This window comes from Thalassophryne amazonica, chromosome 2 (genome assembly GCF_902500255.1).
Source record: "Thalassophryne amazonica chromosome 2, fThaAma1.1, whole genome shotgun sequence".
Lineage (NCBI taxonomy): Eukaryota > Metazoa > Chordata > Actinopteri > Batrachoidiformes > Batrachoididae > Thalassophryne > Thalassophryne amazonica.
Genome location: NC_047104.1, coordinates 151,835,159 through 151,855,997, shown reverse-complemented (window position 1 = coordinate 151,855,997; position 20,839 = coordinate 151,835,159). Strand labels below are relative to the sequence as shown.

The 20,839-nt window shown below is 41.4% G+C and overlaps 1 protein-coding gene across 1 annotated transcript in view; it reads left to right on the top strand.

Annotated features, from left to right (window-relative positions):
• The window catches only part of nav2a (neuron navigator 2a), a 331,375-nt gene that overhangs the window by 296,526 nt on the left and 14,010 nt on the right, over window positions 1-20,839 (top strand). The window contains 9 exon segments of the mRNA XM_034163924.1: window positions 994-1,077; window positions 1,170-1,293; window positions 4,365-4,527; window positions 4,640-4,660; window positions 11,874-12,047; window positions 12,482-12,672; window positions 14,585-14,685; window positions 14,786-14,881; window positions 19,731-19,908. Coding sequence (XP_034019815.1) covers window positions 994-1,077; window positions 1,170-1,293; window positions 4,365-4,527; window positions 4,640-4,660; window positions 11,874-12,047; window positions 12,482-12,672; window positions 14,585-14,685; window positions 14,786-14,881; window positions 19,731-19,908 — 1,132 coding nt within the window.

The window sequence follows — 20,839 nt, the reverse complement described above, 5'->3', positions numbered from 1 at the left end:
TTTAAAAAATCTATGCAAATTGTTACATCACTTTTTCTCATTGAGACAGTGGTTAATTTTTTAGAGTGTACTTCTAGTTTGTTTCAGATGGGAAAATAATCTTACTAGAGGTCCAAAGATACAGGCAGCACATTGTTCATTCCACTCATTATTTCAAACTGCAAATGACACTTTAATGTACTTATTTTCCACTATTAAATCTCAAAATTAAATGATTTAGAATGGTGGTAGATGTGTTGGTAAATTTGCTATGGCAATTTGTGCGACTATTAGTCAGAAGACTCACGCCTACTTGGACCATTTGTTTGTTGTGGTGTGCTGTTGCTGTATTTTAACCCACACTGGTCAAAAATCACAAATCATTTCCATACAAGGTGATTCTGATCATACTGGCAATATAACCTTGTGAATCATAAAAGATAAAATTATCATTTGCATAAGAAAACCCTTTTCTAAAATCATTTAAAAAATTTTGAAGAGGTGAGGCCTTTCAATTTCAATTTCCTCTTTCAGCATAAAATACCCGGATCAAAATACAAAAGCAGAATAGAATTTTAGCAGCTTTTGTTATTTTTTAACAACCAAATGGTTGTTGATAAAATGAAGAAAAAGTGAAAATACGTAGCTGATGACATAATTTCCATTTTCATTTTCTGTTTTAAAACCAAAGACTGACGCCTAACCGATGTGTCTCTTGCATTACAAAAATAATTCTATATTTTTAAATTTTTATTTATTTATTTATTTCCTTTTTCTTTTATTTCAAAATAAGGACAATGGAAAGCAGGCCATTTTCTTATTTCACTTATTTTAAATAACCATTTTACACTTGATTTAATATTTGAATTTTGGCAGTAAGAATATCTCACTGCAAGATTTTGTTTAGTCTATTTTTTGTTTTTCTGCCTTTCAGATCTGATGAGATGATTTGAGATGTAACACATCATTCATGTTGAAAACTGTATGCAGCTTAAACATTTCTTATGTGTGCAGGCTCACCTCGTTGCAGCTTTTGAGCAGAGTTTGGGCAACATGACCATCAGACTGAAGAGTCTCACCCTGACAGCAGAGCAGAAGGTGAAGCAAAAAGCTTGTTGGGTTACCCGCTTCCTTTGTTATTGAATTAACGGTCACATTGAATTAACTGTCTGTTTTTCTTCTCTACCCAGGACTCTGAGCTGAACGAGCTGAGAAAGACCATAGAGCTGCTGAAGAAACAAAACGCCGTTGCTCAGGCCGCCATCAACGGAGTCATCAACACCCCCGAGCTCACACCCAAAGGAGACTGCACAGGTACAGCTACTCACATTGTGGCACCTTATGTTGAGTTCTTGTTGTTCTTGTGCCTTTACATTTCATTTCAGTTTTTGCTCCTTTTGTTGGTTAAATTGTTAGTTGGACTAATTATCAACTTTTTTCAAGTGAATGTGGATCCGAGACATATTGACAGAATTAAAGGAGTCATTCCACTTTTGGTGATGGACTGGCATCCTGCCCAGGTGGAACTCTCATCCTGATCCACTTCACACTAAATGAGCACCCCCTCGATGGACCTCAGGGCCTGTATCAAATTTACTACATCTTCTTCCATTTTTTCAACAAGCTAACATAAACAAAAACGGTGTAGTAGTGCATTCTTTAAAAACAATTAGCTCCACCCACATCATCCACTGACAGTGGACTCATCTCTGAGCTTGTTCTGTTAGACCTCAGTGCTGCTTTTGATACTGTTGACCATAAAATTTTATTACAGAGATTAGAGCATGCCATAGGTATTAAAGGCACTGCACTGCGGTGGTTTGAATCATATTTATCTAATAGATTACAATTTGTTCATGTAAATGGGGAATCTTCTTCACAGACTAAGGTTAATTATGGAGTTCCACAAGGTTCTGTGCTAGGACCAATTTTATTCACTTTATACATGCTTCCCTTAGGCAGTATTATTAGACGGCATTGCTTAAATTTTCATTGTTACACAGATGATACCCAGCTTTATCTATCCATGAAGCCAGAGGACACACACCAATTAGCTAAACTGCAGGATTGTCTTACAGACATAAAGACATGGATGACCTCTAATTTCCTGCTTTTAAACTCAGATAAAACTGAAGTTATTGTACTTGGCCCCACAAATCTTAGAAACATGGTGTCTAACCAGATCCTTACTCTGGATGGCATTACCCTGACCTCTAGTAATACTGTGAGAAATCTTGGAGTCATTTTTGATCAGGATATGTCATTCAATGCGCATATTAAACAAATATGTAGGACTGCTTTTTTGCATTTGCGCAATATCTATAAAATTAGAAAGGTCTTGTCTCAGAGTGATGCTGAAAAACTAATTCATGCATTTATTTCCTCTAGGCTGGACTATTGTAATTCATTATTATCAGGTTGTCCTAAAAGTTCCCTGAAAAGCCTTCAGTTAATTCAAAATGCTGCAGCTAGAGTACTGACAGGGACTAGAAGGAGAGAGCATATCTCACCCATAGTGGTCTCTCTCATTGGCTTCCTGTTAATTCTAGAATAGAATTTAAAATTCTTCTTCTTACTTATAAGGTTTTGAATAATCAGGTCCCATCTTATCTTAGGGACCTCATAGTACCATATCACCCCAATAGAGCGCTTCGCTCTCAGACTGCAGGCTTACTTGTAGTTCCTAGGGTTTGTAAGAGTAGAATGGGAGGCAGAGCCTTCAGCTTTCAGGCTCCTCTCCTGTGGAACCAGCTCCCAATTCAGATCAGGGAGACAGACACCCTCTCTACTTTTAAGATTAGGCTTAAAACTTTCCTTTTTGCTAAAGCTTATAGTTAGGGCTGGATCAGTGACCCTGAACCATCCCTTAGTTATGCTGCTATAGACTTAGACTGCTGGGGGGTTCCCATGATGCACTGAGTGTTTCTTTCTCTTTTTGCTCTGTATGCACCACTCTGCATTTAATCATTAGTGATTGATCTCTGCTCCCCTCCACAGCATGTCTTTTTCCTGGTTCTCTCCCTCAGCCCCAACCAGTCCCAGCAGAAGACTGCCCCTCCCTGAGCCTGGTTCTGCTGGAGGTTTCTTCCTGTTAAAAGGGAGTTTTTCCTTCCCGCTGTTGCCAAGTGCTTGCTCACAGGGGGTCGTTTTGACCGTTGGGGTTTTTCCGTAATTATTGTATGGCCTTGGCTTACAATATAAGCCGCCTTGGGGCAACTGTTTGTTGTGATTTGGCGCTATATAAATAAAATTGATTTGATTTGATTCCACAAAGATCACAGCATCTCCTGCAAAGTTGAGGTGAGTGAACCATTGCCAAGGTGTCTAGGTCATGGTACACTCAGTTCATGCAAATATTGAACAGAAAAGGAACCAGAACACATCCCTGATGAGCTCCAGAATGAACTGGGAAGCCACAGAGTCTAACTCTATTTCACACAGCACTCACGGAACAGGCTGGCTACAAATTCTCAAGATGTCCCAAGAGCAGTCCGATCAGTCAAATCAAATGCTTTGGCACATTAACGGAGCTGCAAGAAGCACCACTGAAATTCATGCTGGCCTTCAGTGAGTACCTGCAGAGCTGGTATGCGATCAGTTGTTGAGCGGGTGTGAAACTAAACTGTGCGGTCACTGAGCAGCAAGCAGCTGGCATTGAATCTGACTGAGAATGACCCTTGTAAGTACTTACCTGGCACCGTAACGCCACATAATACCCCTGCAGTTATCACATTCCACGCCGTTCCACATAGATACTGTACAAAAAGACCTTTGTTTCATTCACTCGGAATAATAAATGTCACTCAGATGACAGCAGTGATTGCATGCAAAGGCAGGACAACAGCATCTACACCCGCTTAAAGAAGATTCCACAGATACCTGCAGCTGCAGTCCTGACTGCAGTAAAACACTGGCCTTCCTCTAAGCCATTAAATTATTTAATATTGGAATATACTGTGTATGTTGATATAATTCTGTTATCATAGCTTAAGGAGTTTTGTTACTTTTTTCTCTTTTTGGAACATGGTTTTAGAAACTTTTTTTTTCAGTCTCAAAAACACAAATGACATAAACCTATATGTCACATATGTCAATGATGTATTTTTTAATCAAACAGATTGGACCAGTACTCACTGCCAAGGATGAATAATGTACCCCATCTCGATCTCCATCATGATCTAAACCAAACCAAAGAAAGTGATAATTAACTGTTGGTTGGGCCCTTGGTGTAACAAAATTAGCTCAGATCTCGTTATCATAACCACCAATAACCAAAAATCACATGAGGGTAAAAACTTACACCAAGGGGTCAGAAGGTCAGATAGACAAACAAAGTGACAAATAAATGAATAAAATGCAAATATGGAATATTTGTGTCTTTTTAGTTGGCAGTAATGGAAGTCCACAGCAACAACAACCGGATCTGCGAATCAGAAGGCAGCACTCCTCCGACAGCGTCAGCAGCGTCGCCAGCGCAACCAGCCACTCCAGTGTGGGCTCCAACATGGACACTGATGCAAAGAGCAAGAAGAAAACAAGAAGAACTGGGTAAAGCATCTGGACAGTTGTGACATTCATATTGGGCTCTTGCTAGTTTCTTGACCCTGTCTCTGTTAATTTATTTGTGTCTGTCTTACATCTTTGTGTTTGTCCTCTGTAGGCATCTTTTACTGGGGAAAAGGTGAATACACTCAGGGTATTTGTATGATGTGCTGTTACCACTCAGAAAACACTGATTGGGTGATTTAGAAAAAAGATTTTTGATGAAAATGGGCTAAAAATTTGTTAAAAAAACAAGCTTTTTAATTTTGACACCTAGGTTATGTATAACATTCTTTTCAGTAGTATTTCAGAATTCTATAAACAGTTTTATTTACAAGCAATAAAGTAAAACTAGCTGTGAAATGTATAAATGAGAGATGGCACTGTGACCTATGATGAGTGATATGTCATCTGCATACAAAGTGAAGTGTAATTAGCCTTTTGGAACTTAGATATTGTGTATTTTTGCATTTTTCTCTGTACTGAATAGTTTTCTGTCTATAACCCCAATTTCTATCATCAAATGTGGTATTATTTTTGTTAGTTATTTAAACAAGTTTAGTTGTGATGATCTGAGGTGATGTTTAGAAACATATTAACAGGCGTGTCATTTAATTACTAGCAATTAATTAATTGCTAGTGGAAATACTTGTTACATGTAACTGTACACAGATACCAAAGGCATATAAGAAAAAATAACACCAATGAAAAACATTAATTTACAGATGGTGATTCATCACTTTTAAGACAAAACCATTTACGTGTAAACCTTGACAATTCAACAGCATTCACAGAACTGAAATTTGGGAAGACCTTAATTTCTCATGGACTCTAAAGCAAAGGATTTAAGTTAATTTAAACTGCACATTCGTCATACAAAATTTTAAGCAGCATTTAAATTTTTTTAAATATATTTCAACATGTATTTCTGGCCTGTTTCATGCCGAAATACAATCACTGGAAGGCTTTTATATATAACCTATATAGAAGTCTCAAAACAATTTATCCCAGTTACATATCTGTATATCTTTTGATCTCTACAAATCACCAATTCAGTGTTTACGACATACTGTCTTCTCATAACCTCCTCAGTTTTATTTGTACTAATACTTATACACTATTGCATTTATATACCGGTACCAACATATTTCTTTGTTTCTTTGTTGTCCAAAGACTATACTGTGCACTGGAAGGCGAGTCCAAGATGATGATGTACGGATTATGTGTCTGTTTGTTGTCCTGTAGACTGATGCAGTGTTGTATTAGCCATTTGTGTTAATCAGTGTCTGGGGTCGTCCTTTTATAAAGTTGTGAACTAAATGTTGGTTTGTGCAACATATTTGCAAAAATAGCATTAGCACAGTCAAGTCAGGCAGACAGGGATGAACCTCGTTTCACGCTTTCAACACCTCTAGAATTATTCAGAAATGCTCAACATAAACACGTCATGAATATTAATTTATATCAACCTGTTCTCACATCCCAACGTATCAAACACTGAGTTTATCAGTGTGTATGTGTGAAAGTCTCAAATTCCACTGTTAATCCACTCTGAGCTTTACTGTTTTACATATGGAAATTCCACATTGTGTCAAAAGTAACAAGACTTTGACAAAGTCATGTGACTACATGAACAAGTCCTTTAGTTTGTGGCAAGTTGGAAAAACATGTTTGCGGAACTTTAAGGAGTCTTATGGTGGCTATTAATTGCTCCCCAGCAAATGCAGCTCTGCAGTTAAAAGCAGAGAAGTGTTTCTTAATTAAAGCTGATGCTGTTATCAACCGTGCAAGATATTAAAGCAACTCCCTCACGACATTCTAATACGCAGAGTTACATCTTGGCTCACCTCAGCTGATTTCCCGCTGCAGCTCTCTCATGATAGAGTTCATGATAGAGGTCTGATGGGATTTGATGTAGGTCTGGACTTGATGTATATTCCATTATCATTACTTGTCCTCTTACGGTTATTCTTTTGAAAATTGGATGCAAAGTTGCATCAAGCCTATTTTTTTATTTTTTAACAAGTTTTGTATTACTTTTCAGGGTGTTTTCCTCTGCAGGCCTTCCCTCTTGTGCACCAGCATGGACTCCCAAAATCTCCTGCATAATTTCCTGTATTGTCTATTGTATCGGTAGCATGGCCCAAGCAGAGGGTCACTCCTTTGAGTCTGGTCTGCTGGAGGTTTCTTCCTCAAATCATCAGAGGGAGCTTTTTTCTTACCACTGTTGCCTGTGTGTTTGCTCTGTTCACTGATTAATATCACTTTGAGCAGATGGAATCAGTTAATCAGTGAAATCACCTGGTGGAATCAGTGACTGCAAAGAAAACCTGCACCCTCTTGGCCCTTTCTGGAACAAGTTGCCCACCCCTGCTCTAGGGGTTGGTTAGGTTAGACCTTGAGGCAACTTTGTTATGATTTGGCGCTATATAAATGAAAATAAATTGAAATTGTAATCATTCTTCTTGCCACAGTCCAAAAATGTGCAGATTTGGCCACCTGATGATGACAATGTAGGCGCGATTGTTGGCTGGTATTTGTTAGCAGTGTAGCAGACTGGTGATCTGTCCACAGTGGGTTCTGTCTCTGCCCTGTGCATCCTGGGATAGGCTCCACCTCCCTCACAACAGATAAACGGATCATATCATGAAAAATGTCCCCCTCCATTCTTTGTTACCTTGAACAAGACATTAACCTGCTTCATCCCAGTCCACCCAGCTGTGAATGGGTGCCAACCTTGGCTGGCAAAGTAACTTGCAATGGACTGGTGTTGGTGGGCAAGGCCCTAGGTTCGAATCCTGCTCATGGTACCTTTCCATGGCCATGGCTAAGACAATCTGGATTATCTCAGTCCACTTATCTGTAATTGGGTACAGCCTTGGCTGGGAAGTAACCTGCCTCAGACTGGTATCCCATCCAGGGAGAGTTATAGACTCTCATCTTCATCTTCATTACGGACTCCGGAGATAAGCACCTGCACCAGACCTCAGCATCAACAAATGACTTACTTCTTCTTCTCTTCTCTCTCTTACAGTAAAATATAGTAGAATTCATGATTAACATCACCAAACTATATATCCAAATTAACTTGTCTTAGATTCGGGTCCTCTGTAAACCCACGTGATGAGCCTCGCTTCATTTAGTATATGCGCCCAACATCTGGTTTGTGCTCTGGTGACTTGCCCACGTGCATTGTGTGTGAGACGAACCGATGCCCCCAACCCTCGTCACTCCGAAGGGTGTGCTTGGATTTCCAGCTGGTTGAGTCATTTCTTCCATTTCCCAGCATGCTCTAGTTGTGGTCTAAAATGTCTGAGCTCGCTCATCCAGACAACAGCTGAAAGAGTGTTGACACAAAGTTCTGTGCAAAGTGATGCTGAGTCCACTTTAGCTTTGCTGACCTGGAGGCTGTCGATGACAATTCATCTTTTTATATACAATGTAAAAAAAAAGGGTTTGAAAACCCTCTTTGAAAAATATGCCTTCATTTTGACACAATGACACGTTCTACTCTCTCTAAAGTCTTGTATAAAAGTCATAACATTTCCTTGCAAAGTGGCCTGTGTTTGTTTTGTGTGCACATGATGAGTACAAACATGGCCCCCGATGCTGATGTTGAATTTTAGGACGAGCCACCTTGTGCTTTGATGTAGCACGTCGTCTTTTAGGTCCCAGTGATAACAAACAGCCCGCCTGTGCCTTTGTGTGTGTGTGTGCGCCCGCACTCGTAATACATCATGAAAGACCTCATGGAAACTTATCCTGAGTCCCCTAATGGCCTGTGGCAGAATCTTTGTCCCTCCTCGGCACATTAACACAAACAGATGTGAACATGAGCTGTTTTGTCTCTCTCTTCCTCCGCTTCGCTCCATGTGGCAGGTCTATGAGGTAAGGACGGTGGGTGAGACCAAAGAAACACTGCAGCCTAACTCCCTGCACCTTTTCTAGGTTACTAACCTCAGTTCCTTCTCCCTCACTGCCTTCTGCTGCCCCTGTAGTCCTCATTGTCTCCTTTTCACGACTGTTTAACCGCCAAACCGCTCTTATGCTGCTTTGAGCCAGCTCCCAAAAGAAAAAACAAAAATCCACCCTAAAATACATTTTTTTTATTTTATTCTAAAGAACTCGAAAAAGAAAAGCAGATTTTGATGTACAAGCCTCAATTCCAAAAAAAAAAAAAAACTAATGATATGCAAATTAAATTTAAAAAAAACAGAAATCACAAATTGTAGATTGGATTAGATTAGATAGAACTTTATTAATCCCTTGGGAAAACTCCCTCAGGGAAATTGAGGTTCCAGCAGCATTGTATAGCAACACACAGGGTAAGAAGCACAGAGAGTATCAAACATAAAAGTAAAAAGCAATTTGCAAAATGTAAATACAAATATAAATACCAGTTTGCTACTCATTTACTGGCTATTACCGTTCCTCTCATTCCCATCCCCTGTCTTCCTGTTACTCCTCCTCCCTCTGAGTGAAGAGTTATATAGTCTGAGGGACAAAGGAGTTTTTCAGTCTGTTGGTCCTGCACTTGGGAAGGAGCAGTCTGTGGCTGAAGAAGCTCCTCTAGTTGCTGATGATGGTGTGCAGGGGGTGACTAGGGCATCGTCCATATTGTCCAGCAGGTGGTCCAGTGTTCTGTTCTCTGCCACCATCACCAGAGATTCCAGCTTCATGCCAACCACACTTATATTTAAACAAAGACAGTACAAGGATGAGATACTCAACATGGAGAGCAATTACTCTAGAGAGGGTATCAAATGAAAGTAAATGAGGCAGATCACCATCCACATCCATTTAGACAATAATGTGTTGTTCTTAAAATAACAACTGCAGTAAATGGGTCAGATCATAATGTGGTGATGATTAAGACAAGAGTATTTCAGGGTGGATTTATCCTTCGGACACAAACTGTATTGAATCTTTTGAGAAAGTGAAACATACAAGGATTCAAACAAATGGGATGAAGGCTCATTGTTTTGTTTGTTTTTTTCTTAATTCCCAGAATTCAGTTTTTTAAAAAGTATATCAAGCTTTTACGGTGCATCCAGAAAGTATTCACAGCACTTCACTTTTCCCACAATTTGTTATGTTACAGCTTTATTCTAAAATGGATAAAATTCATGTTTTTCCTCAAATTTCTATACACAATACCCCCTATTTCTACAGCTTAATTGGAGTCCACCTGGGGCAAATTCAGTTGATTGGACATGAGTTGGAAAGACACACACCTGTCTGCGTATAAGGTCCCACAGTTGACAGTCAGAGCACAAATCAAGCATGAAGTCAAAGGAATTGTCTGTAGACCTCTGAGACAGGATTGTCTGGGGAAGGGCACAGAAACATTTCTGCTGCTTTGAAGGTCTCAGTGAGCACAGTGGCCTCCATCATCCATAACTGGAAGAAGTTCAGATCCACCAGGACTCATCTTAGAGCTGGCGGCCCTTCTAAACTGAGTGATCAGGGGTGAAGGGCCTTAGTCAGGGAGGTGACCAAGAACCCGATGGTCACTCTGTCAGAGCTCCAGCATTCCTCTGTGAAGAGAGAAGACCTTCCAGAAGGACAACCATCTCTGCAGCAATCCACCAATCAGGCCTGTATGATAATGTCCAGACGGAAACCACTCCTTAGTAAAAGACATATGGTAGCCCACCTGGAGTTTGAAAAAAGGCACCTGAAGGACTCTCAGACCAGGAGAAACAAAATTCTCTGTCTGATGAGACAAAGATTGAAACTCTTTTGTGTAAATGCCAGGCGTCAATGTTCGGAGGGAACCAGGTACCATCCTTCCAGTGAGGCATGGTGGTGGCAGCATCATGCTGTGGGTATGTTTTTCAGTGGCAGGAACTGGGAGACTATTCAAGATTGAGGGGAAAGATTGAATGCAGCAATGTACAGAGACATTCGATGAAAACCTGCTCCAGATTGCTCTTGACCTCAGACTGGTGCGATGGTACATCTGTCCAGCAGGACAATGACTTTAAGCATCACAGCCAAGATATCAAAAGAGTGGCTTCAGGACACTCTGTGAATGCCCTTAATTGGCCCCGCCAGAGACCAGACCTGAATCTGATTGAACATCTCTGGGAGATCTGAAAATGGCTGTGCATCGACGCTCCCCATCCAACCTGATGGGCTTGAGAGGTGCTGCAAGACGAATGATCAAAACTGCCAAAGATAGGGGCACCAAGCTTGTGGCATCATATCAAGAAGACTTGAGGCTGTATGTGTATTGAGCAAAGGGTGTGTATTATACATGTGATTTCTTAATTTTATATATATATATATAAATTGTGTAAAAAAAAACAAAAAACTTTTGATGTTTGTCATTATTGGTGGGGTTGTCAGTAGAATGTTTAGGAAAAAATTAATGTTAAAAATAAAAAATTAATGATTAATAACATTATGCATCAGACGACTGTACAATGCAGTGTAGTAGTCAAGGACAAGAACCCTTGAGGCAAGGCCAAGGCTGTGACCCCACAAGGTCCAGACCACGGTATAAATTGGAAAAAAAAATAATCAAAGAAAGAAGATGCCACGACACAAATGAGACCATGACACAGACTGTTTTTAATCCAAACGTGTTATGTTATGCAATAAACTTCAAGACAGCAGTTGTTTCCAGTAAGTCGTATTCTGGCTTTTAAACAGGTTTTTTTTTTAAATAGGAAAATTTGATTTTAAATGCAGGCAAAATATAATAAATTATAAAATGTTTGAATTCGATTGGTGTCTAATTAAGATCTAAATAGTAGTGTCTAAAGTGCCTGAATTTTTGTAATATTATCTGCATATGATGCATTTTTAATGAGGCAAAAGTATATTAGTTTCTGTTTTTAAAAACTATCTTCCGTTTTTCTCTCACCAACTACTCTCCAGACTGTACAGGTCATATTGTTTAATGATACACGTTTCCATTTCTGGCTTACTTGACTGTGTTGACCTTGCTCTTGTATTATCTTCATAATGTTCCGTTCTCACACAAAGCAACCAAATTATTAAAAAAACATTTTGAACAAAACTATGAATCATATAGTCACAAGACCTTTATTCTAGGAGTTTCACTTTTCTTAAACCTGTTACCAAAAACAATGAGCCCTGTTCACAATGATTCTTTCTACAGTGAAGACATGAAGCCAAAGCTCAGGGTTTGCGTTTGTGGCCGAACCTCAAGTCATAAGACAGTCTACCCAGAATTCCCTTTTCTGTGTGAGTCTATTGCACTTTTTGCAGCTTTTTTTTTCTCCTTCACCCGGTGCACTCCTTCGTCTTCTCCCACTTGCCTTTTGATTGGAGGATGACTGCCTCCTGACGTTCTTTCTTCTTTTTTTTTCTCCTCTCTGCAGCTGCGAAGCTCCTTCAAGCAGCATTCAGCAAGAAGAAGTCTCCGAATCAGCGTCTTCGCACTCTGACATCGAGGAGATGACCGACTCCCTCCTCCTGCCGTCGTCCCCCAAGCTGTCACACAACGGCACCACCTCCGCCAGCAACATGCTCAGGAACACGCACTCCAACACGCTGTAAGTACATGTGGGCATGTGAAGACAGGAACCCTGCCAGATCTGCAACATCTAAATTTTCAAAAAGTTACAAGGACATTCCTGAATATACTTGAGATTTTGGATGTTTCTGTGTGTGTGTTTTTGTGCTCAGGCTGTCGGAGTGTTTAGACAGTGAGGCGGAGACGGTGATGCAGTTGCGCAGCGAACTCAGGAGAAGGAGATGAAGCTGACGGATATCCGCCTGGAGGCTCTCAGCTCGGCTCATCAGCTGGACCAGCTCAGAGAGGCCATGAACCGCATGCAGGTCTGCACTCACACAAAAATAAATGTGAAAAAAAAAAGGTCAAAAACGGTTATTTTTCAAAAGGTCACAGTTCAGTGTCCGTTTTGTAAGAGGATGATCATTTGTGTTGGTCAAATGGAATCACAGAAAGCATCTCTTGCATCTGCAGGCTGGAGATTGAGAAGCTGAAGCAGAGAATGACCGTCGAAGTTGGAGAACCAGGGCAGCAAAGGACTGGCTCGCAGGCCTCCATCGCCTCCTCACCTCCTCCTCATACACAAAAGTCAGGGGCCGGGCCCGGGACAGGGCTCCCTCAGCACAGCCTCAACCTCACCAAGCCAGCGAGTCCTCCAAGCCTCGGTGAGACCAATCTGAAGTTAAATGGTGCCACTGCTGATGTGTTTTTTTTTAGACTGAGAAACTTATGTTTTACTGAAAATTTACGGAAACTCAAACAAAAAGTTCAATATTCTCCTCCAACTAATGCTACAGTGATGGAAATTAGGAGCAGGTGTGGCTGAAGTTAATGTGAAGCTTTTTTTTTTTGTCATTTTCCTTTCATTTCCAAAGCCTGAGTGTGGAGGACAACAGTTCCCACCGCTGCTTGTCAGTAAATACAGTACAAAGAGATAATCTTGTTTTTAGGGTATTACTAAATGGAACTACAGCTGATGAAAAAACTGGTTCAGTTTCTCAGATGAAGTCAGAGGGCGCTGTCTTGTAGGCTGGTGTATAACGTGTGGTGCAGATGAATTTGGGGTGTGTCAGCCGGTACATTGCTGTTTTATATGGTGAGGAAATATCAGCACAAACCAGGGTGACCGGGGGTAAAAGAGGCCCGAAGAATTCATCCAATTAGTCATGGACATGATGTTGTGGGTATAACATAACATCAACTACTGATGGCACCTGTCCTCACCTTGAAGCCAGAATGCACCAAGTTCTGGCTGGCTGATATTGAGAGGGAGCACTGAAAAGTGAGACCTTCTGGCAAAGTTATTAGCATCTGTTCCCTTCACTCCTATGTGTGAAGATTGTTCACTGTCTGCTGTGCTGAATGGAATAAATGGAAGAGTAAGGAAGGACGCATCCAGACCAGAAACATCAATTGCAGCACTGGTTAACAGTAAGTAAAAACTGTTACTTTTACACTCTGGTGCAATCTGCGTTCTTAAACACACACACAGACCAAGGTGGTTGAATGAGCAGGTTCTTTTTCTGTTATGTTGGAGTATGTTGTTTTTGGTTTTGTGTCTAAGTATGGGTTGTTACTAGGGGTGCACTGTTCCATTGTTTTGGATGAGTATCCGTCCAATATTGGCCAACATTAATAGGTCAGATAGTGGAAATATAATATATATATATATATATACACAAATACTGAGTTATGTCTTCTGTTGCCCGATCTGAGTCATGCCATCACTTGTGCTGCACATTATAAAATATGTATTATCATGAATTGACATTTTTGAGTCTGGCCCCCCTGTAAGAACAGAATTCCTTCACATAGCTTCAGCCACTGCTATTTCCAGGAAGTGCAAAAAGCATTCTTTGAACATCATACACACTCTGCACTGGATCTTTAGACCAGTTCTTGCCAGTCTGTGCCAGAAATACTTTTGCTGCTGGACGAAACCAATGCAACACAACTATGCTTTTCCACACCTCATTTTAAGGCCATTATACCCCACACTAGCTTAAGTGAAGTCATGTAACAATAACCAGACATGGGGCCAAATACAAAGTATTTGTATTTGAAAATACGTAATACATTTTCGGGGGTATTTGTATTTGTATTTTCTTATTTTGAATTCAAAGTATTTGTATTCTATTCAAAATACATCGCCGATCCCAAGTATTTACAAATACTTTTACAAATACTTTTTCAAATACTTTTCAAACTTGGGAATCTCTGTGACAACCGTGTTGAGACACACCAGAAAACTCTAAGTTCAATCCTTCATCCTTTACTTATCATAGTATTTTGTCATGCTATGTTTACAATAAATTGTCAACCGGTTTATCAGTTTTTGTGTTGATTTGTTGTTTATAGTTCATAGAAAGTATTTGTATTTGTATTTGAAATACGCAAAATATAAAGTATTTGTATTTGAAAAGTACAAAGTATTGTATTTGGAATTCGAAAATCTAAAGTATTTGTATTTAAATACAATGCAAAGTATTTGACCCCATGTCTGACAATACACTTGCTTGTGCCGGGTGTGTAGAAGTGTAGTGATTGTACTGTATCTGATTGTGGTCTTGCCGTTAGACATGCTGCTAGATGACGTCGGCAGTGATAGCGGGATGAGGAAGGAGGGGCGACATGTGAAGATCGTCGTCAGCTTGGATGAAAACAGCAAATGTGGCGAGGTGAGACGGCTCAAAATATTCTTCTCTACTTCAAAATATTTTCATTTGAGCTTTCAGTTCTGGAGTTCTGGATAAACCACGACATGTTTTCCCATCATAGGACGGCCGGCGACGTCACTTCCTGATTGGTTGTATCGCTGTCAGTGGCAAAACCAAGTGGGACGTGCTGGATGGGGTCGTCCGACGTCTATTCAAGGTAACAGAACGGATTAACACAGGACCTCAACGAACACATCTGAAGTTTGTTCAGATGGACCTTTTAGACGTGTGTCCATTAATAAGAACATTTTATTCATTCAGGGTCAGACACACTCCAAAAGATTAGTTGAAGGTCATAGTCAACATCAAGGAAAACTAGCAAAAAAAGGTTTTCCCATAATATCGCCACTATCAGTGCCAGATTTGGTCAAAAGGCTCATATTGATCAGTAAAGTATTTTTGATTGATTGGTATAAGTGATTTCATGATGAAGTCTCAAATAAATGAAAATATGAAGTCAGACAGAGTTTAAAAAAGTATGTATCAGCCCCCTGATGTCTTTCATTAAAGGATGGCCTTATTTTAATACGCTTAAAATATTGATGCTACATTACGTAGTTCAAGTAAGTTATCATACCACAGTTTTAATTGTACATGTATTTTTAATTATGCTTTTAAGCAAGAAAGTAAAAGCGCATCTTTAGAAAATACAATGAATTAAATATTATTTTTAAAAAACACATAAAACATTAGATTGCACGTTTAATCCAATGATTAAATCATAACCTTTACAGCCAGTTGATTTTAGACACGTCAGGACATGGATACAAGAACATTTCCAGTCCTGAATATGTCATCTATCTTTTTTCTTTTCTTTTTTTTCTTTTCATTTATATAGCACCAAATCACAACAAAGTTGCCTCAAGGCGCTTCACACAAGTAAGGTCTAACCTTACCAACCCCTAGAGCATACACACAGGTGACAGTGGTAAGGAAAAACTCCCTCTGATGATCTAAGGAAGAAACCTCAAGCAGACCAGACTCAAACGGGCGACCCTCTGCCTGGGCCATGCTAGCGACACAATTGACAAAACAATTTACAAAAACGAATATTCAGGAAATTTTGCCGGTGACCTCAGCTTTCAGATATGACTTTGCGCATGACATGAAGCTGTGCATCTTTTATTATGAAAAATTTTTTAATTAATGTTTGAAACCTTTATTTTGAAGTCATCGGTTATTATTGGCACAAGGTGGAACATTCTCACGCGCCAGCTTCGACAAAGATCGCCAACAAAGATGAGTCACTGTCTGCCTTAAAGAGATGCCTATCTCTAATGCGTTCACGTGGGCCGCGTTAGAAATAGATGGAGGAAATACATTAAGAAATAAATAATATACAAACAATCTGAGAGATATGCGAGCCACAGACACACAGACACTTCTTGCTTTAAGCCCTGGTCACACGACACTAAGGAAGGGCACCGAAGCCAAAGCGAAACAAGAAATCAGGACTTACGTTGATTTTTGAGACATCGGTTAACTGTTGTCCAGCTTTGTTCCTGTAGGTGGCGCTTCATCAGAATTTTCAAGCTGTTGAAAAATGTGCACAAATTCTGACGACAACCTCAGTTTGTCCGTATCCCGTTTTGCTTTCAGTGTTGATGATTCCTCACTGGACCGTTGACGGTTCCTCGGTGGAGAGCTGCACTGTAGACAGTACAGCTCTCCACCGGCACTGTCTACGCTGCGGGTGGGTAGCTGTTGACCCTGACTGGGGATGCTGTCAGGCGGTGGAAGGAATACTTCGAGGATCTCCTCAATCCCATTGTCACGTCTTCCGAAGAGGAAGCAGAGACTGGGGACTCAGAGGCGGACTCATCCATCATCCAGGCCGAAGTCACTGAGGTGGTTAGAAAGCTCCTCGGGGGCAAGGCTCCTGGGGTGGATGAAATCCGGCCTGACAACCTTAAGTCTCTGGATGTTGTGGGACTGTCTTGGTTGACACGCCTCTGCAACATTGCGTGGCGGTTGGAGACAGTGCCTCTGGATTGGCAGACCAGGGTGGTGGTCCCTCTGTTTAAGAAGGAGGACCGGAGGGTGTGCTCCAATTACAGGGGGATCACCCTCCTCAGCCTCCCCCGTAAGGTCTATTCCAGATTACTGGAGAGGAGAATTCGACTGATAGTTGAACCTCGGATTCAGGAGGAGCAGTGTGGTTTTCATCCTGGTCGCGCCACACTGGACCAGCTCAACACCCTCCATCGGGTGTTTGAGGGTTAATGGGAGTTTGCCCAACCAGTCCACATGTGCTTTGTGGATCTGGAGAAGGCGTTCGACCGTGTCCCTTGGGGCACCCTGTGGGGAGTGCTCCAGGAGTACGGGGTCTGGGGTCTTTTGCTAAGGGCTATCCGGTCCCTGTACGACTGCAGCAGGAGCTTGGTTCAAATTGCCGGTAGTAAGTCAAGCCTGTTTCCAGTGCACGTTGGCCTCTGCCAGGGCTGCCATTTGTCACCGGTTCTGTTCATTACCTTTATGGACAGAATTTCTAGGCACAGCCAGGGTGTAGAGGGGGTCCGATTTGGGAACCACAGAATCTCATCTCTGCTGTTTGCGGACAATATGCTTCTGTTGGCTTCGTCAAATCAGGACCTCAGCGTGCTCTGGGGTGGTTTGCAGCCGAGTGTGAAGTGTCCGGGATGAAAAACAGCACCTCCAAATCCGAGGCCATGGTTCTCGACCGGAAAAAGGTGCCTTACCCTCTTCAGGTCGGTGGAGTGTCCTTGCCTCATGTGAAGGAGTTTAAGTATCTCGGGGTCTTGTTCACGAGTGAGGGACAGATGGAGCGTGAGATTGACAGACGGATCGGTGCAGTGTCTTCAGTGATGCGTCGCTGTATCGGACCGTCGTGGTGAAGAGAGAGCTGAACAGGGGGGCAAAGCTCTCGATTTGCCGATCAATCTGCGTTCCGACCCTCACCTATGATCATGAGATTTGGCTCATGACCGAAAGAACGACATCGCGAGAACAAGCGGCCGAGATGAGTTTCCTCCGCAGGGTGGCTGGGCACCCCCTTAGAGATAGGGTGAGGAGCTCGGTCACTCAGGAGGAGCTCGGAGTCGAGCCTCTGCTCCTTCATGTTGAAAGGAGCCAGCTGAGGTGGCTCAGGCATCTTTTTTGGATGCCCCCTGGATGCCTCACTGGAGAGGTGTTCTGGGCACATCCCGTCGGGAGGAGGCCCCGGGGAAGACCCACGACACGCTGGAGGGACTATGTCTCACAGCTGGCTTGGGAATGCCTTGGGGTTCCCCCGGAGGAGCTGGGGAGGTGTGTGTGGATCCGGAGGTCTGGTGAGCTTTGCTTTGAGCTGCTTCCCCCGTGACATGACTCCGGATGAAGCGGAAGAAAATGGATGGATGGATGGACGGTTCCTCATCATTTGCGTAGTTGCCATACCATCAGCGTTCCGTTTGATTGTTGTCCAACTTCGTCCAAACTCCCAAGTCCGACACATTGACGATATCTGAATGGATCAATAACTAAAGATCCGATGAGCTGAACGTGACTCATCCATGTATGGGATGAAAAGCAACATTTTCATCCAGAAACAATAGCGGCAAGAACGTTTTATTAACTGCTTTAACTATTTACGCATGTTGCAGCCATCTGTGGCTCCAACGTGCATGTGCGCACACACGTTGTAGTGAAGACAAAACTGTTGTCAAGACAACGCAGCTGCAGGTGGCTGTGGAGAGCACAGACTCGCTGCAGAAATGATCACAGCATCAAGGTCGCCATTCGCTTTGTTTTTCTTTTGCTAGTTTCGGTTTCATTTCAGTCTTTTTTGCGCTCTGCACTCGCAGGCTTTTCATTGATGGGAGAAGTGCCGGCTCATTCGTCCACTTTTTCTCGACGATTTGTGGCTTTATAAGTTTTTTTCCTTCTTTCAGCAAACACCGTGTGCCGTGCGACCAGGCCTTTATTATCACAAGGTGAACGTTCTCATGCGCTAGCTTCAACAGAGATCATCAACAAACCCCCACTTATCTATAGGAATACCTACTTCCTACAGGCACTGCATTAGTCAGTTAAATTAGCAGCTCCCAAACTTATCCCATCATAACACCCCCCCCCCCAAAAAAAAAAACAGCATTGGATGTTTTATTTATTGTTGCCATAATGACCAAATTAGATTGTTGTAATTCAAATAAATAAATCACTCATTAAATAACAGTAAAGTATATAAATCTGTCATCCTCAAACCTTGGAGCGGAACAATGAGACGTCACCAAGACGCCATGACGACTCTGAATGATTGACAAGTTTCACTCACTGTGATTGGTGAATAGCTTGGTCGAGTGATGCAAAGAATTCTTATATTAGGAAAAAAATGAGGCAAAGGGTTGATTATGCCACACAACCTTTCACAAAAATGCACTTTGATTTCACATATTTTCTCTTGAACAGTGTTTTCCTCTGTGTCACGCTGCCACAGAGCTGTGACTGGTGCAGCAACAATCAAATATTAAAGTTAACATTAAAAAAGTTATTGTCAATCCCCAAGAGGAACCTCGGGTGTGCGGTCATCACAAAATGCGCAAAGAAGACTTCATTTAAAATAAGGTGATAAATGTAATGCAATGCTAAAGTACCCTCGGCTGTATGAGCATGTAATCAGTGAAAGAGTGTGTAGAAAGAATGTGACCTTTTGACCCTTAGAATAGGTCCAGGTTAGCCATCTTTGAACTTGTCCAAGGTCTGTGACCCAAGAATGTTCCCTATGAATTTGAAGACCCTGGCAGTAAAAGGACTGAAGTTATGCTGACAGACAGACGGACAGACGCAAAGTCGTCGCAATACCTGATGGCCATATTTTGGAAATTTCCGTTATACGAACAATGGCCATAATACTTAGTAGCACTTTTCCATTGTTCAAGCACCACTTAAAAGCGAGTTAAAACATGTAACACACGGGACATATTAAAAAAGCACATCCTGACGCTGGAGCAGTTTTCTTCCATGACTTTTTCTGAACAGTGATGTTAATAAATGCGGTGTGTTTCCAGGAGTACATCACCCATGTGGACCCGGTGAACCAGCTGGGTCTGAGCTCAGAAAGTGTTCAGGGCTACAACATCAGAGAAATACACCGGCCCAGCAATCCCAGTGCGGCACACACACCCGAGCTGCTGCCCTGTGGCTACCTGGTGGGAGACAGCAACACCATCAATATCCAGCTCAAAGGTACAACAGCTCCAAAACACCACAAGGAGAAACAAGCTTCAGAAATAAGCTTGACTGTATGAGATCCCGTTTATTATGCAAACCTCGGAATTTTAATCCCCCCGGTTCTCTTACTATTATGTGGGGAAACACTCGAGAGTTTTTTCCTGGTTAAAACCAGCAGCCTGCTTTTTAGATCCCATTCCCACAAATGTTTTTAAACAGTTCATAGGTTTTTGGATGAAGATGTTCTTAATATTGTCAGTTCGTCTCTTCACACAGATGTGTTTCTTTCTGCCTTCAAGACTACTATGATCAATCCTGTTCTGAAGAAAAATAATTTAGACACCTCAGCTCTTTTACAATACAATTAATAAATATATACCAGTTTTCAATCTGCCATTTTTAAGTGTAAAATTCTTAAATGATTTTATAAACTTTCATAATACCTGCTGGAATATTACCAGTCTGGTTTTCACAGCAGTCATAGAACTGAAGTAGCACTAGTCAATTTTATAAATGACCGCAGAATAAATATGGAAAGGAAAAATCTTTTGGTACGGGTCTTACATGAATTTGCTGCCTTTGATACAGCGGATTACACAATTGTTTTACCTAGACTTCATGGTTTGATTGGCCTCTCTGGTGCTGTTCTAAAATGGTTCAGCTCTTATATTACTGGCAGAGAATTTCGTGTTAGTATAGATGAATACTCTTCTAAAAACTATAAAATAGATTGTGGTGTCCCCCAGGGTGCAGTTTTAGGTCCCTCCACTTTTTAGTCTTTCTATGTTATTAATGGGAAACCTCAATAGGAGGCATGGCAAAAAATAAATAAAATAAAATAAAAAATACTGATGACACACAGCTGAACACTGTTGTGTCTCCTGATGACCCAGGGCCTATGATGAGCATTTTAATTGTATTTTAGATATTAAGTCATGGATAGCAG